The sequence below is a fragment of the Haliotis rubra genome, unplaced genomic scaffold (genome assembly GCF_003918875.1).
Source record: "Haliotis rubra isolate DU_JTF1 unplaced genomic scaffold, ASM391887v1 Scf1060, whole genome shotgun sequence".
Lineage (NCBI taxonomy): Eukaryota > Metazoa > Mollusca > Gastropoda > Lepetellida > Haliotidae > Haliotis > Haliotis rubra.
The window spans coordinates 63,485-81,929 of record NW_025764960.1 but is presented as its reverse complement, the minus strand read 5'-3'; the positions used below and the strand labels follow the sequence as shown (position 1 = coordinate 81,929).

The window sequence follows — 18,445 nt, the reverse complement described above, 5'->3', positions numbered from 1 at the left end:
TTTTGTGATATATTCGCTCACCACCTAGTCGCAGTGGTCACTAACGTGTCCCTCTGTATAGATAGGAATATTCGTGCACGCAAACAACAGTAAAACAGGCATTTTGAACACTTGATAATAGTCTGACTGTTTTCATTATCTTCGCCGGAACAACTTGCAGAACATGGCAGAAAATGTATCGCTAAACAGGTCTGACTACTGTCAACTGAAAATTGTTACTGAAGGTGATCTATGGTGTGTTAGTACTGTTACTATAGAAATGTCCTTTTCAGTGCCTGGTAGCTTAACATCATCGCCATTTTGGTGGATGTCAAATCCCCCGGTAATGAGTAGGTTGTCCAGGAGTTAATGTTACTTATACTCTTATTTTGACACCGCTGATATAGCATTATCGATGCATAACATAAACATAATGAATATACACAGTGACTTATGTTTTCAGGAACATCTACCACTGAACTCCATGGTGCTGATGTCGTGGAGACCCTGAGACTTAAACGTAAGTTCTCGTAAACTGTTTTCTTAGCACTATTATTTGCGTGTTAATTTGGGATTGATATGTTCTTGGTGTTGCTTATTACGTAAGTGAACAAACTGTGATTAAGGTTCCTGCTATATGAGAGCGGACAGTAACAATCAAGTTGACTTGCATAAGTAAATACGAGTTCAAAACAAATACAACATACCCAGCGACGCCAATGTTGCCTAATAGCTATACATCATCACCATTTTGGTGGATGGCAAGTGCTGTCGTAATGAACACGTTCTCCGGAAGTGAATTTTAAAGAACCTGATACTATTATTATGACACCACTGATATCATACAAAACATAATTATGATGCATATATACTTCTGTCCTTAGTCATATGTGCCGCTGATTCACATGACGAGAAGACCAAGAGTTTTGAGCCTAAGTTCACGTGAACTGTTTTCTCAGCACTACTATTTGCTTGTTAATTTGGATTGATATTTTCTAGGTGTTGCTTATTACGTTAATCAACAAATTGTGATGAAGGTTCCCTTTTGCGTTTTGTTCCTGTTATATGAGAGCAGACAGTAACAATCAAGTTGACTTGCATAGGTAAATACGAAAAAACTACAACATACATACCCAACGACTCATTTATCGAACAGTGTGTCGCAAATTGTACCAACCTTCATTCCAATATGAGTGTAAGCTGCTGAATTGAAGACGCAACTGACGAAATAAAAATACCCCAAATAACACTTATATGTTCCTTACGGCTGTCTACACAGCCATCTCAGTCACAGGCCCTCGTTTCTTTGCCTAGATTAAAGAATAAAAAAAGTATTTTTGAGATGACCCCCGACTCGAAATGCTTCACAGTACAATACATGATGACAATGCCAGACACTTCAGTGTACCCTACCCACCTGCTTTGCCGATCGCTACGCTACCATCGCATACAATCGATTAAAACTTAATGTAAACATAATCATGGATGATTGGCCTATGGATCACCAATCATGACACCTACCAATTCTTTATTGTTATTTCTGCAAATCGATTGAAACCCGATTTTGACCCTCAACTAAACGATCTTGACACAAATGGATGACAATGGGTCCGCACCAAAACGGTGTGTGGTCGAAGCAAGCCCTCTGATTTGTCAACGCTTGCAAATCTGCACATTCTTTGTAAATTCGCGGGAATATCTCCTTTCATCGACTGCTTAATGCAAGAATATTTTTCGAGCAATGGCTTCTCCAAAGAAAGCATCAGTTGTAAATGTCACCTTATCAAGCATCAACCAACCAGAGGGCTTGATTCGACCACACCTACGTTTTGTGCGGACCCATCATCACCCATTTGTGTGACCCCCGACTCGCCCACTACCGAGGCGTACTTAGTACAGACATGAGTGTTCCTGCAAGCCCGCAATAGATAAAAACGCATGGTGAACACATGTAATAGTATACAGTATAGTATGTCCGTATACCATTAGTCAGACTGTCTACCATTGTTTTCCCTAAAACATCTTGCAGAACTTGGCAGAAAATGTATCGTTAGAACCAAACAGATCTGACTACTGTCAACTGAAAAGAGTCCCTGAAGGTCGAAGTGATCTAAAGGATTATGTTTGCACACATAAAATATACTCTGTAAAAATATGTGGCAGCAGAAATTTAAAGGTCACATGCAACTTTGCAGATTCTGATACCTTTCGGTATGGACTTACCGAAACAAATCATGAAAAATGCAAATTCAACTTATAAAGTTGAAAAATAACGCGATGAAAAAAACTGCGCGAAATCGGAGTTCAAACGATTCACTAATTTCCCCCCGACTTTTCGGGGGAAAACTGGTTTCAACAGCTGGGCTAAGCTGCGCTCCTGACGCATGCGCACTGAATAGGTTCGCGGAGCTTGAAACAGGATGTATGCCCGGATTGTAAGGTCGTGAGCAGGAGTAGTCTAATCCTGGTTGTGTACACAAATAAATAGTTAATAATCTATTCTTTACATAAAAGAACCTTGTAGGGATCTAGATCTACTCAGCTATGTGTAAACCAGTGAGGCTTCGACATTTCAAGACGGACAGCCTTTCTTGGCGGTAGTCGGGAGGCTTTGGTGTGAGCTATTTTTCTAATGTTTTGTTGATATTTCTCAGGCGCGAGCTTTTTATATGTTATGACAGTAAATAAACTGTTTATATAATTTCATTTGTCTATTTCACCACACGTTCTTCTTACCGAGTCACTGTCTCAGTTCGATACTTAAAAGCAGTGTCCTTATTTAGCGTTGACAGAATTTCTAACTGTGATACAGATATCTCGTTGTCACAGACAAAACTCAATGTCTTGTTTTATTGACACCTGTGTGTCTGCCTGCCTGTCTGCTAATGACAATATTCAATACACAGCTGCAATCACTGACCACATGCAATTTGAACTTAAAACCAATCAGGCTATACACCATAAATACAATGCATTGATTTATGGCCCGAGTTCGGTCTCTGTCACATTATGTAATTACACAGACAGGCAGGTGTGATACTTGAACACATGACATGCAGTTATGATGTCTGTTGATTGCAAAATGTTATACACAAAAATTGAGCATGTATTTACAAAACCCAACATCTCTATATATACACACACAATGAGCCGCGAGGGCATCTGCAAATGAACCAGCCGTTACACTTGAGTGCACACCCACCCGCCCGCTCTGACTGGGTTCGGTATCCCGGCTGCTTCGTTTCTTGGGAAGTAAACCCAAGTACACAATATTGCACTTTTGATTTGCGATTGTACGCTTATAATTTTGTATATATGTTTTTTCATAACCAGCAATGTATATCATATGTCATGAATAAGTGATAATTGTGTTTTAATTATGTTTGATTTTTTGGTTGCATGTGACCTTTAAGCAATACGCGTGAGGGGCCCGATCCACAAAACGATCGAAGCACTATGCCATTCGTGAAGCTATCATAAAGTATGGAGTTACGATGTGTCGTAACGTTACGAACCCTTTGTGGATTGGGACTCAGGTCTGTGTACTTGCGAATGCCTGTGTTAGTTACAGCTGAATGTCGTGGATGAGGCACGTGTCTATCTAATAGGCTTGTCTTCCGCACTGGGCAAGTAGATGAACCACAATTCAAATTTACTGGTTTAGTTTAGTTAGCTCCGGAAAGGACAACAACTTACACCGGACCTTAACCCCTTACATCCGAGATCTTACTGCCCAGAGGGTAAGGACGTTGTTAAGTTAAAGGACATTTGGAATACTTACAGTCACAACTTCAAAATTATCAACAGGGGGTTAAAGTATCGTAAAATTATTGTCCTCCTGAGAGGGTACGTAAGTCCCAAAACTTTCAAAGTTAAATTTAAGCTTACCGGATTTTTAAACGTAGTGTTTTTGTTCTTCGGCTAATTCGGCTAAACCTACAAACGCCAGCGGCTGAAGGGATGGTGTTAATCCAACTAGGGTCCATGCAGGTATCAAAGGTACTGTAAGTTCCCATGGTCCCTGGTATGGTGATCTACCTTCAGTTGTTGGCGATCTATAGCCTGTTTCTATATTGTATTGTCAAAATAGTGCTATCAGTTTTAACTTTCCACACTCGTTTTAGTTGTTATTGTGATATTCTAGTTGTTTTACTGTCCCCAGGTTTTTATAATATACATATATTCCATTTCAATGTCACATATGAAATATTGCTACCTTCAGTTGTTGGTGATCTATACCCTGTTATTATATTGTGTCGTCCTCTATAGTTAAACTATTTTAGATTTAATTACTAGTTTTAAATATATTTACCTGAGATAGTCTAGTTGGTTTTACTGTCCTTTGTCGACAGATATTTTAAAATGATTACCTTGTTTTCATCGCTATATGGCTGTAATATTGCCGATGCGATGTAAAATTTTAACTCACTCACTCACTCAAAATCATCACCCAAGCTGAATGACTGCGTGAGCGTTCAATCTATTTGTTGCGACTTATAAGCAGAACTGAAAACCTACATTCCACATTACAGTCTCTTGTTCATCTGTGCATACGCGTCCGAGTTTTTTCTCGAAAAGTAAAATTCAAAACAAAACGGAATTCGGGCAATACATTAAACTTCACATATAGCTGTTCCAATATTTTGATCTTCATTTCCAACTTTTGAGGTAAAATCGAAAATGCTTATTTTAAGACGATTTACATAAGTGCCTTGCAACTCTTGCGCGAAGCAATTTGACAAAATGCGTTACTGACAGCATTCAAGGTCGTATATTTTGGGAAATAGAGGACATTTTGAAATGTCACACAACTGTGACAAAAGTAATAGTTCTATACAATTCCTATTTTCACTATATATTCCGGTAAACAACTGACTTGCTTTGCAGATCTTGTTGTATTCTATCAAAAGGAGTATGAATATTCATGTAGATACAATTTGATTGCAATATTATCAGCAACTTCACTTAGTGTTTGTTGTGTACAATTTAAACAGTTGCCTTCATATGCACGTGAGCTACAGTGCCATGATGCACTTATTTGTATGCAATTCAAAATGATCATGTCGTTTCGAATTCATGATAGGAAGAAGGAAGGAAAATACATATGTTTTCATTGCCTGCCGTATACTACAAACAGGCTTATTTACCTGGGGTAGGGGTGTTCATATAAGCAAAACGTTAATCAGCTGTACTTATCTCTTTATTGGTATAATGATGCATATGTATTTCAGTTGTTTGGTTAATGATTTGAGTTTTACAACTTGCGATCATTAACCGTGTTAAAATAGAATAATACTTTATAACAGCATGTTTTGTGGTGATTTAATATGTATGGACACATTCTGTTACAGCCACCCCAAATACAAGAACCGAAATTCCTCTATTATCCCTAAGTCCTCAAATTGCAATATAGTGGGAATACGTATGTCACGTGAAACGCATCAAAGGGAGAGATGTGTATAAACTTTGTGGTTTCATATTGGAGAATGCCGATAACATGGTCAGCACGACAGAAACAGAAAAACGTGTTTGACTACCTTGTGAAAAGTGGAGTGGACCTTTCATTGAGGGCCAGTAGAGAGATCTGGTCACTGTTTTAAAATCGGAACATTGGATGAGAAGTGGTGTCGCAGAACCGACCTTTGTGTTACCAGAAATTCCAACATGGCTGGGCAACCAAGAGGGGACGATGTCGTTTAGGACAGTAGCAAGATCATTATATATACTCAGCAGCAAAACAAACGTCAGTACGAATTCAAAATTAGATAGGCACTGTAATCAAATCATTACAGAAATGGACATAACCAGCGGATCAAAAACATTTTTGTGTACAATATCTTGACACATCAATGAATAACTCAGCACAATTTCAAGACATTACGTGAACGTTTGCAGTCCATTCAGACCGTTGACTTCAATATCTAGTGTGACCACCACGAGCGGCAATAACTGCAGCACAGCGTCTATGCATGGACTGCACCAATCGATTGATGAAGGCCATTGGCACCTGGAACCACACTCTGAGAAAGGCATGGCGCAATGAATCGGCTGTGTTCGGCCTTGGTGTGACATTATTCAGTCTCCTCTGAATTTCATCCCAAATATGTTCAGTTAGGTTTAAATCAGGGCTAAGGGCTGGCCACTGCATAATGTTGACACCGTTCTGCTGTAGGAAGTACCGTGTAGCTCTGGCAGTATGGGCCCGGGCGTTATCATGCTGGAAAATGTTGTTCCGGTGACGTGCGAAATGTGGTATGACGTGGGGTCTGAGAGCTTGGTCGATGTAGCGCACCGCTGTGATGCCGCCTCCTCTCCCTGGACCAAGGTTCTGGAACACCACAGGACCCACTCTCTGGTTCAGGCCTATTACACCTTATACCATGATGCTTGCACCTCCCCATGAGTCTCTTTCCATAACACATTGGTCTGAGTAACGCTGGCCACGACGTCGCCATATTCTTGTTCTTCCATCTGCAGTTGATACGCAGTACCGACTCTTATCTGTGACCAGAACAGTTCTCCATTGCCTGTATCGTCAGTTTTGGTGTTGTAGGGCAAACTGTAGACGTACACGGCGATGACGAGGGGTGAGGATAGGTCCACGGTGAGGTCTACGGCAATTGAGGTTCCCGCTGTTAATACGTCGGCGTACTGTATCAGTACTGATTGGTCTTTCGTGTGTTCCCACTGTCTGGCGTGCTGTTTCGGATGCCTGCATGAAGGGATTTTATACATGCTGTCGCACAACATGGCGGTCTTGTCGTCATGTGGTCACCCTTAGTCTGCCAGTACGGGGGCGATCACTTTCGGTGTTGGTGTCCCGAAAACGTTGCTGCAGCTTGTAGATGGTCCGAACGTTTATCTGGAAGTGATTGGCAACGTCTTGTGCAGTGAGGCCAGCTTCATGTCTTCCTAGCGCCTGGTTCCTTTGAGCTGTCGTGAGTCGCGGCATCCTGCTGACGTTGTAATGTGAATGTTTCAACCAGGTTTGGGGGTGCATTTTATAGGGCTGGTCCTTACACAGCACGTGCAGCATAAGTTGCATGAAAACATGGAGAACACCGTACCATCTCCGAGATCAGGTTGCGTTTTTGAGACCATTTCCTGGGTTCCATTCTGAGTTTGGGAAGGAATGTCTTTGCTCAGATCAAGTTGGAGATGATGTCAAAAATATACAATCAAAAGAGTAAATGAGTTTACATATAGTTATCCGTTTCTGCAAAGGAAAATTCCAAAATGACGTTTCTTTTGCTGTTTAGTATAGTTCAAGTATTTCGATTAAAAGTGGACTTTATAATTTTAGTGAAGGATTGTTTTACGTTTTTCCTGAATTTATCGATGGATAACAGTTTTAAAGTATATAAAATCGCGTAGCGGAGCTTCGATAAATGCACGGAGAACGTAAAACAATCCTTAAAATTACTACGTAACGAGTTATTATTCGGTTATTTTTGTAAGGGCTACCGTTACCATGCGAGTATATTTACACATGTGCATAAATATATCTGTTTCAGCCAAATCAAAACGGTGTAACACCACCGGATGTTTACAAATGACACATCGTTTGATGTTATTTAGCAATTCAATATATCTGATTAACTAACAGACACAAACGAAACTGTGTGCAACAAATACGTTCACATGTACTCTTATTACATACTGTGAATTTGACGGAATGTTTGGAAGTATTTGGTATCACGTCATATAACCTTCATCTTATAGGTATCGTATTCAGTTTTAAAAGAGTAACTGAACCAGCGCAGCACACAAAGTATATTCGCGGGCAATCTTGAAAGTAAACAGTTGTGGAAGTTTGAATTTTACCAACAGTCTATGGGAAGCGGAGAGGGGAGTGCTTAATTTCATATTCAATTCAGGATTTAGGATGTTATCACCAGGAACCGGAAAGTGCTACCGGCATGACAACAACAGGCGCGCAGGCAGAAATCTTGCCCGACAGTGTTAGTGTTTTGATGTGCAGCTACATGTACCTTGTCGCTTATGTAGTGTTTCTGATTTGGGGAGCAATCTCTGGCGTAACTCATAGCAGTAGCGTAATTTCTATATGACCTGTCACGTACACGGTATGGCGATTAGCTTAACCCTTGCATTACATAAAGCACTTGCATGGATGTTGCTCGTAAACAATATGGGATCTTTACTGTTCCTGACAACACCATGTTTTCAGAGATCAGTACACATTGTCTCAAATAATGACTTGTCAGCCTTGGCGAAGTTAATTCTTCATCAATGTGGACCATCACCAGCGTTGCGACATGAATGAGACCCATAACTGAAATGTTGAACATCGGAGTGGATTAGGGACACTCACCAATTGATGCCCTTTTTCTTGACGATGAAACGTCTACCGCCCTAGCACCTTGATCTGCAAGCTCTGCAGCAATATCCTCCTCAGACATGCCATGGAGACAACGACTTCTTACACGTGTGCCGCCACCACAAGAAGTCTCATCTGTTTGTTTCGAGAAGAACGAACATGTAGTAGTGCCACGATGAAAGGAATTCAGCACCCCTGGCCCATAAGCCACCGTGTTCTGGCATAGGACTATAGGTAATTTAACGTATCAATAATTAGAATTTGAAATGGTCAAAACCAAATACATGTAATAAGTCAAATACTTGAAACAATACTTGTCATGCACAGGGCTTGGCGTGTCCTGCCTATTTATAGAACCGGGCCCATTCTACCACTCGTGTAGGTGAAGTTAAGGTTGTAGTTAGTCTGTCATACAGTCCCTGAAGCAAACATATCCAAGAAAGCCCACGCAAGTCTCGAAAACGTGGTCTCATTTCTCATAGTTGTTAGTCTATACTCACACCAAAAGCAAATCAAGATAAACGGAGACAAACTGCTGAAATTCTAGTTCGTAAAACACATACAGGCATACACCACTAATCACTAGTTAAACTTTTAATATAATACATGACTTTTTACACATGCTCAGTTTCTATTATTGGCATGTGTTTTCTGTGAGTTTATTTAAAAATGTTTACTGTACTTAGTAATTTGCTTGGATGTAATGTATTGCTGCTAACATCAGAAGATTGTGTATGTTCCAGTGTATGTAGTGTGTCAGGAGCACATCACATAGTTTTGTTTGAGCTAGTTTTCACCTCACCAAACGGTAGTATCGTCTTCCAAAAGGCATTTCAGTTACTCAAATTTATTGTTATTACGTCCATTCTTGTTTGAGAGTAGCATATTAAGCATATTTCACAGATTACTTTTGAATATAGATTTGATGTTCCGATATATGTTAAATCCCATAATTTGCCTCCGCCCATGGGTTGCCGAAACAAGGCTGATGCGACGTCTAATGCAAATCATTATTAAGTTTCATGTAGTTATATTTTATTGTCCCACGTGTTCAAATTGTCCTTTACGTTTTAGTGAATTATTATATATAATGGACATTAGCAATTTGTCCATCTACTATAACATTAATTCAATGAGCTTTCCATTTCCAGTACAGTAAATCTTGTTTATATCGAACACTCTTATAACGAACTAACGGATATAACGCCTTTTGTACCAGCCCCTTGCTGTGTGTTGTAGTTGATATGTATATATAACTTCATGTAAAACGAATTGAAATTCGTAGTCGCTGTGAGTTCGTAATAACCGCTGTTTTCGAGCAAATGTTAAGTTAGACGGCGTTGTCAAGCGCTGAAGCCATAGACTTGTCACGCCGAAATGAATTCAACAAACGCACGAGGACAGAAGACTTCCTTTCCATGCTGATAAACTGTACATGGTAATTCATGAAGGAGTATTTATTCGCATTAGGTGATTACTAGGAAATAATGAACACAAAGGGAGAGCTAGGTTTCGTTTTCACCTGAAGTATTCAGCCAGTGAGTAGAACAATCAGTTCGTTATATTCGTCAGTTCGTTATAGCATGTTCGTTATGAACGTACTGTATTTATTACTGTTTAAAGTTGTAGAAAGGTTGTTTCATAATATATGATGCATAATATACTATTGTAATATTTTTAACATCTGCTGAATAAAACTATACTACAAATAATCAAAACAATATAACTTACGTTTTTATTATACTCGTTTGCATTTATTACATAATTGTAGTTATTGGGTTCTTCAATAACTTCAGTTCTTTAATATTGCCAGCTGAAGTAATGTACAACACAATCCTTCATGAATAATCATGCATGACAACTGACATTGGGAAATCATGAGGACCATGTTTCCTTATATCACATCTTACTGAACAATTGAACAAGCATCAATCGGTCTTTCATATTCATTTATACCTCACCAAGGGAAAATAGCACTGTGTGATACCGAGTTTGGATTTCTTTATTTAAAAAGGGAACTTGGTCGTTAGTAACGACTCAGTGGTTTGGGTTGCAAAGTTAATTGGATGACACAATACCTCTATGTTGACCGTTCCGTACAAAATCACTTGATAGTGAGGTCGAGGCTGTATCATTTACAAGACGTCGTCAGATAAGTCGAATAGTGTCAGGTACCAACAAACACAAACGTTCATTATGTCTCAGGTGGATATACATGTATGCATTTACTCGTTCCAGGTCAGTTCCGGGTCTGATATTGCAATCTGCAAAGTGTTATATTAACGCACTTCTAATTGTTCAAGTTTGGCTCACATTATGAATTACGTTTACGCCCAGTGCAAAAACTCCACATGTATTCAACATAGTTAGTCTAGCTCTCGTGTAATGTAGGACAATCGACCCGTATATCGAGGCTCCACTTGTCACGTAAACACAGATAATACATGGAGTGAATGAGTATGGAAATAACAACTGCGCAATGCACAAAACGAGGGCACAACACCTGCGAGCATGGTTTTCCTAAACACCATGCACAATATGATAGAGGGAAAAAAAGGGGCCGTCAGCTGGTTGCAGTTGCCACAACACAACGTGTAAACAGTGAGTGTTCCAAACTAACTAACAAGAGGTTGCAATGAAAAGGTCATTTTGAACTGTTTTTCTGCTCTTATCTTGTATTGGAAACACCATATACAAAACTGTTTACGTGTTACATATCACAGTGTGAAAAGTCCAAAAGAATCCATTTGTTAAAACACATAATGCTGGAGTCATCACAAGGCGTGGGACACGACAAGACTAAATCAGCCCTGAATAACTTCTGCGTTTCTATTGAACTACGATTGAGAGACATTCAAAAACTTTTCAATTACACTTGACGTGGTTTGTCCCGTTTCACATGGCAATGTTCGTCCAATATAAACACTCTCCAATTACGTTGTATGCTTATGATACAGATGACTGAAAAAGCATATTGAAATACATGAGTACTGCGGCCATACAGATAGGTAATGACTCATTTCACACCGGCAGCTGAAGACAAACTCCCAGTCAGTTACAATAATCTGAGTTATAGTTGACAATCTCCAGCGGGCTATAGCTAGAGATGGTTAGTAAAGATCACTGAGTTTATACTAAACATGTTTTCCGAAACGAATAATCACATCCTTTGTGTCTGCATGAGTGCGCCTCTCCGCCCCCTCTCTCTCTTTCACACACACACACACACACACACACTCTCTCTCTTTCTCTCTCCCTCTTTCTCTCACTCCCTCTCTTTTCTCTCCCACTATCTCGTTCTCTCTCTTTCTCCCTCTTTCTCTTTCTCCCTCTTTCTCTTGCCCCCTCTCTCCCTCTCCATCTTAATTGTTGTACACGTAGAGCAGCAGCTGTTCGACTGTGTTTGATATGCCCTGGCTGCCCATGTTATGCATTATTTATGTTATATCACTGGGATACATTACACCACGATTCTAAATAAGGAACATGATTAATGGACTTAGCTATTGTTACATGTTGATATTCAATCGTACTGACGTAAAACCAGGAAGCACATTCTGACGTGTACATTTCACATATGTATTGACACATCACTAAATGACATGAGACAATAGACATGTTGGAATTTTTTTATCTGCTATGCATTAAGAGTATAGGCCATGTATGGGCCATGTTGTCGGGCTGAAATATAAGTACTTATAAAACTTAATAATGTATCAAACTGCAGTGATTCATACATAGTGAGTGAATGAGTGAGTGAGTGAGAGAGTAAATGTTGCTTAAGCCGCACCATCAATACCTCAGTTGTCCGCGGCTAAAAAGACCCGTGAAGGTCCGGGTTACAACTGATCTTCAGTAACCCATACTTGTCGTAGGAGGCGACTAACGGGATCGGGTGACCAGGCTCGCTGACTTGGTTGACACATGTCATCGGTTCCCAGTTGCGCAGATCGATGCTCATGCTGTTGATCACTGGATTGTCTGGTCCAGACTCGATTATTTACAAACCGCCGCCATAAAGCTGGAATATTGCTGAGTGTGGCGAAAAACTAAACTCACTCACTCGCGGCTAAAGATCCAATATTTTCCTTAGAAAGGAAACTATAATGAAAGCGATGACGAGGATCCATTACATTTCAGTCTATTATCAGAGTAAACAGTGAAACACTTACATTCAAAATTTTAAAATCTATATCTTATCATATACATCTAATTCAATTTCCTTCAGATATGCAACAATTAAAATAGAAACGGTATGAAGCAATTGTTTGAGCAGTATAAAAACGTTGTCGAATGACTGAAAAATCAAAAAGAAGGTGCTTGACAGTCATAGCATTGTGGCATACATTGATTTGGGATACTCTCCCTTCTCTTGCCATACTCTACTTCCTACCTGTTTAATATCAGAATATCAACATGAACATCTTCGAATGATTTCACAGACAAATATTGTAGTTACATTAGAAATAGATTCCATCAATGGTACGCTTTGTATTCAAAAGCTGCACTATGATTACAAACATTAATACTATTAAAACGAACTATCAAATTAGAGAAGGAACCACTGTCATCAATACTCCAAATAAAACGTTAAAACGTTCTAACAGAAGTGACAGTACATGTATTCGGCTTTATTTGTATACGAGTTGCCTCCCTTGCACCATTCACCTGAACGATATTGACACAATGTGACACGATACATGCCGCGAAGGTTCACATGCTGTACAAATCAGTTCGGCGCATACAAAATGACACATGTGATCAACCACACGACATGCCGATAGGCACTTACCTCATTCTATACCACATACACTATTGGATATACTCAAAGCATACGGTAACGAGAGACACAGAGCCATATATCAGTGTCGAGGCATCACTAAAGTACATGTGATAGTAGGCATGTTGGAAACATTGTCACGAGTTTACTTATAGCCTTAGTCAGCTAACTTTTGCAAACGGTTTCATAGTTTCGATATCTGCATCTAATAATATAATAGAGATAGAGCTGTAAATGTCTTTGAATATTCCATAACTATGTTATATTCCTCTACAGTTAGTGTTGTTTAATATTTTAGCTATATATACACTATTCACACAAGTACCAAGAGATTGTTTTAGTTTAGGTGGTCGAATTTTTATCGCATGGTGACAATCACTGGATTGTTTGATCCAGATTTGGTTACAAACAACACCGTTGTATTATTGTTGAAACAATAATATACTCATGATATAGTCATAATTGTACAATCGACTCTGCTTTCAGCAGATATTTCTTATGAATGTGGAAAGGGTTTTGTCGCTTCTATTAACATTTAATATTTATATGTTCGTTCTTATATTTACTGTGCTATTTCTGGAAGGTAATAGCATTTCACAAAATGCAACATCCATGTCTTGGGCAATTCATCTCAGTGGAATTTAAATGATGATTAATAATGTTTTAGTAAATAATGTGGTAATGTGTTCTGAACATATCCAAATGTTAGGTAACCACCATTGAGCGATGAATGTGTAAATTAGTGTCCAATGGAAGGTTGATAGGAAAGATCTCACATTTGACAATGGAAAGGCCTGAAATCAGTCAGTCTGGTGACAGTGATTCCTGCCTGTTCAACATCTGAATGTGTTAATGAACATGTCACAACAATTTGACTTTGTTTTTGAGTGACAACTGTAATTAAGGAATGAAAAAGTACATTAATTCCATCATTGAATGCTTTCGTGTAACCTGTTGCATTTAATTTGGTTAACCTTGAATAACTTACTATTGCTATGGAGAAAAAGCTTTCCTTAATCCGGATCAAGCTGGACTTTTCGAAAACCTTGGAGGACGTGCCAGAAGAGGATTGGAGAAAAAAACAGTTGTTCCCGTCCATCGTTTGTGGCATCTTTACACCGACAGTTTTCAAGCACGTTCAGGGCTGCAAAGAATGTAAAAGATTAAAAAATAACTTATCACCCCCACCAACGCAAATCTCCCCGACAACAACTCGTCACGTCGAGGACCCAGGTTCGATTGCCTACATGGGTACAATGTGAGAAGCCCATTTCAGGTGTCACCCGCCGTGATATTGCTGGAATATTGCTAAAAGCGGCTTAAACCAAACTCACTCACTCACTCACACCAACTCACTCACTCTTTCATTCACCCTCACAACAATACTCCAAACATCTAATATAATCATTAACAAATCCGCACAGAGGTGATACATGCGTACATGCATCGGTTGTATTCCTGTACGAGTTGCCTCCCTTGCATCATTCATCCAACCCGTGTTGACAAAAGGTGATATGTAACATACCACGCGCGTTGACACTTTAAACTAGATAAGTTCTAAATATCTAAATATGTTTCTCGTAGTTTGACACAGCCCACAATGAGGAAGGCAAAATAGATCCCTTAAGTCAATGTGCATAATTCACCGACCATCAAGAACTAACTAGAACGGTGCTATCTTAAAAATTACCAGAAAAATGTTGAAGATCGATTTTGTTGAAGGCAGCGCTATGTGTAAATCGACACACACAATTTAACAGTCAAACACACACGCCACTTGAGTCACACACACACCACACCGTGCACTCCGCATGCCACGCTGGATATGCCTTGACACAACCCACCCAGCATACAATATGACAAACCATGCACTCTTCATGCCATGGGTCATAATGCACCACATTACTTGCACCATATGACAATCGCACACACATCCCAAACCAAACACACCACATGGCATTCAGCGCTACACATTAGACACAGCACACCACGCCACGCCAAAAGCCACGCCACGCTACACACCACACCACAACACACCACACACCAGATCACACCACAAAACACCACACCACCACAGACACACCAAACCACATCACCACAGGCACACCACACACTCTATACTACATTACACTACACACCACACGACACACCCTACACCATACCACCACTGAAACACCACACCACCACAGACCACACCATACCATCGTCACTATATGGCTGGAATAATGCCGATGTGACGTAAAGCTCAACTCAACTCAACTCAACTTCAAACCACACCATACCACAACACAAAACAGCCCACATACAAGGCACCACACCACACCACCACGCACCCCAACACAATACAACACACCACACCATGTCACTCCACCACATCACACCACACACCACAACACAACACACCACACCACACACAACGCCACAACGCTTAAACCAAACTCACTCACTCACTCACCCACCCACTCACTCACCCTCACAACAATACACCAAACATCTAATATAATCATTAACAAATCCGCACAGAGGTGATACATGCGTACATGCATCCGGCTGTATTCCTGTACGAGTTGTCTCCCTTACATCATTCATCAAGCCCACGTTGACACAACGTGAGATGTAACATACCACGAGCGTAGACACTTTAAAGTAAATAAGTTATGAATATCTAAATATGTTTCTCGTATGTATGTATGTATGTATGTATGTATGTATGTATGTATGTATGTATGTATGTATGTATGTATGTATGTATGTGTGTGTGTGTGTGTGTGTGTGAGTGTGTGTGTGTGTGTGTGTGTGTGTGTGTGTGTGTGTATGTATGTATGTATGTATGTATGTATGTAACTAGAACGGTGCTATTTTGACAATTACCAGAAAAATGTTGTTGAAGGCAGCGCTATGTGTAAATCGACACACACAATTCAGCAGTCAAACACACACGCCACATGTGTCACGGAAACACCACACCACGCACGTCGCATGCCACGCTGGATATGCCATGACACAACCCACTCGGCCTCTAGCACATACAGCATGACCAACCACGCACTCTTCATGCCATGAGTCATAATGCACCACACTACTTGCACAACATGACAATCTCACACACATCACAAACCAAACACACCACATGGCACTCAGCGCTACACATTAGACACACCACACAACCTACACCACACACCACACCATACCACAACACTACACACACCACGCCACACAATACACCACACCACGTCACCACACCACGCACCACGTCGCCACATCACACATACCACACCACACCACACACACCACACCACACCACACCACACACCACACCACACCACACCACACCACAACCACACCACACCACATCACACATACCACACTACACGTCCCCACTACACGTAGGATCTGTTCTGGGTCCACTGCTATTTAGTGAATATATCGTGCCTCTTGGTCAGATCATCATGACCCATTCACTGCACTTCCATCTTTATGCTGACGACAATCAACTGTACCTCTCACTTGCCCCAGCTGCTGTAGGAAACACTTGCTGCCATCCAAACAGTTGAAGCCTGCCTTGTAGATATCCGGTCATGGATGAGTTCTAACTACCTGAAACTCAAAGATGAGAAAACAGAGTTCCTGACACTGGGCACTCGCCATCAGCTTGCAAAACTGAACCCTAAGCCTTCTTTTAATGTTGGAGCATGTTCTGTCAGTGACACCCCCAAGGCCAGAAATCTGGAGTTATTTTCCCGTCAACCATGACCATGGAAGAGTATGTCAGCTCTGTGTGCAGAAGCTGCTATTTCCATAAGCACAATATTGGAAATATCCGATATCTCATGATCTTGGACGTCATCAAACTTCTTGTGCAAACTCTTATCATCAGCCGCCTCGACTGCTGCAACTCTCTTCTTGTCATCCTCCTTAAAAAGATACTATCACGTCTGCAAAGAGTACAAAACTCTGCTGCAAGATTGATTACACGCAAGCGACGCACTGACCACATCACTCCAGCTCTGGAATCTCTCCATTGGTTGCCAGTTCAACAGCGTATCTCCTATAAAATCCTGTTACTGACTCATCGATCCCTCTACATGGAAAACAGGCCTCTCTATCTTAAAGAACTCATCAATATCTACAAGCCATCGAGACCTCTACGCTCCACTGATCAGTTCCTATTTTCTCAACCAGTATCCACAAGCAAAATGGATAGCAGAGCCTTCTCCACTGTTGCACCTCAATTATGGAATACTTTACCATCAGAACTCAAAGCCACCATCTGTGAATCCTCTTTTAAAAGCCTAATCAAAACTTTTCTGTTCAGAACTGCTTACAATATTTAACAATATTCCCCTTTCACTCTACTGACTCCTACATATGCGCCAGTGAGCAACTAGACAGATGGATACCAGGCGCCATACAAGTGAATTATTATTATTACTACTACACCACACACACACCATATCACACACCACACATACCACACCACGACACCACACCATGCACCGCACCACACACCACACACCACACCGCACCACACACCACTCCACATGTACAACACAACCCACCACCACCACACCGCATATGACACTCTACACCATATACCATTCACACCACGACACACAACGTGCATCAAACACGCCACATCACACACCACATGACAAGCATATGCCTTACCACATATGCAATACAGATGCATTACACATCACATTACGTGAATCGAGCATCCCACATGACAAAACATGATACGGGCGGGGATGCAGCCTAGTGGTTAAAGCGTTCGCTCGTCATGCCGAAGACCCGAGTTCGCGTCCCAACATGGGTACAATGTGTGAAGCCCATTTATGATGTTCCCCGCAATGATATTGCTGGAATATTGCTAAAAGAGGCGTAAAACCATACCCACTAGCTCACTCACTCCAATGTCATGCCATGTCATGTCATGTGTGAAGTGATGTGTCAGATGGCGTCATGTGGTGTGTGCTGTACGGCAGGAGGGGCATGTATGGAAGTTTGCTAAAAGAGACGTAAACATGAGGCACTAACTCACTCACTCAATCATACGTGATTTAGCACATGACACTCACAGCGTCATCAGAGACACCATACAAAAACGGCAGACCATGATGCACTACACCACGTGACTCTTCACTTGCAACATTTCAAACCACACACATTACAAGCACAATAGCTCATGACATACAGACGCATACAAATTAACACTTGGCATCAATCACACGATGTCCATCTTGACCAATACCACATTCCATACCACACACAATTTACTGAACACAACAATAGGCCTCATGAGACACCACTAACATCATATGACACTCCACAAACCGCATAACATGGCA

The 18,445-nt window shown here is 40.7% G+C and overlaps 1 protein-coding gene across 1 annotated transcript in view; it reads left to right on the top strand.

The window, feature by feature from the left end:
* The window catches only part of LOC124278255, a 29,159-nt gene extending 15,416 nt beyond the window's left edge, over positions 1 to 13,743 (top strand). Inside the window, exons 6-8 of the mRNA XM_046713974.1 lie at positions 443 to 499; positions 864 to 1,235; positions 13,733 to 13,743. Coding sequence (XP_046569930.1) covers positions 443 to 499; positions 864 to 925 — 119 coding nt within the window. The 3' untranslated portion in view covers positions 926 to 1,235; positions 13,733 to 13,743. The remainder of the gene's footprint in view (positions 1 to 442; positions 500 to 863; positions 1,236 to 13,732) is intronic.
* The last annotated feature ends 4,702 nt before the right edge of the window (positions 13,744 to 18,445 follow it).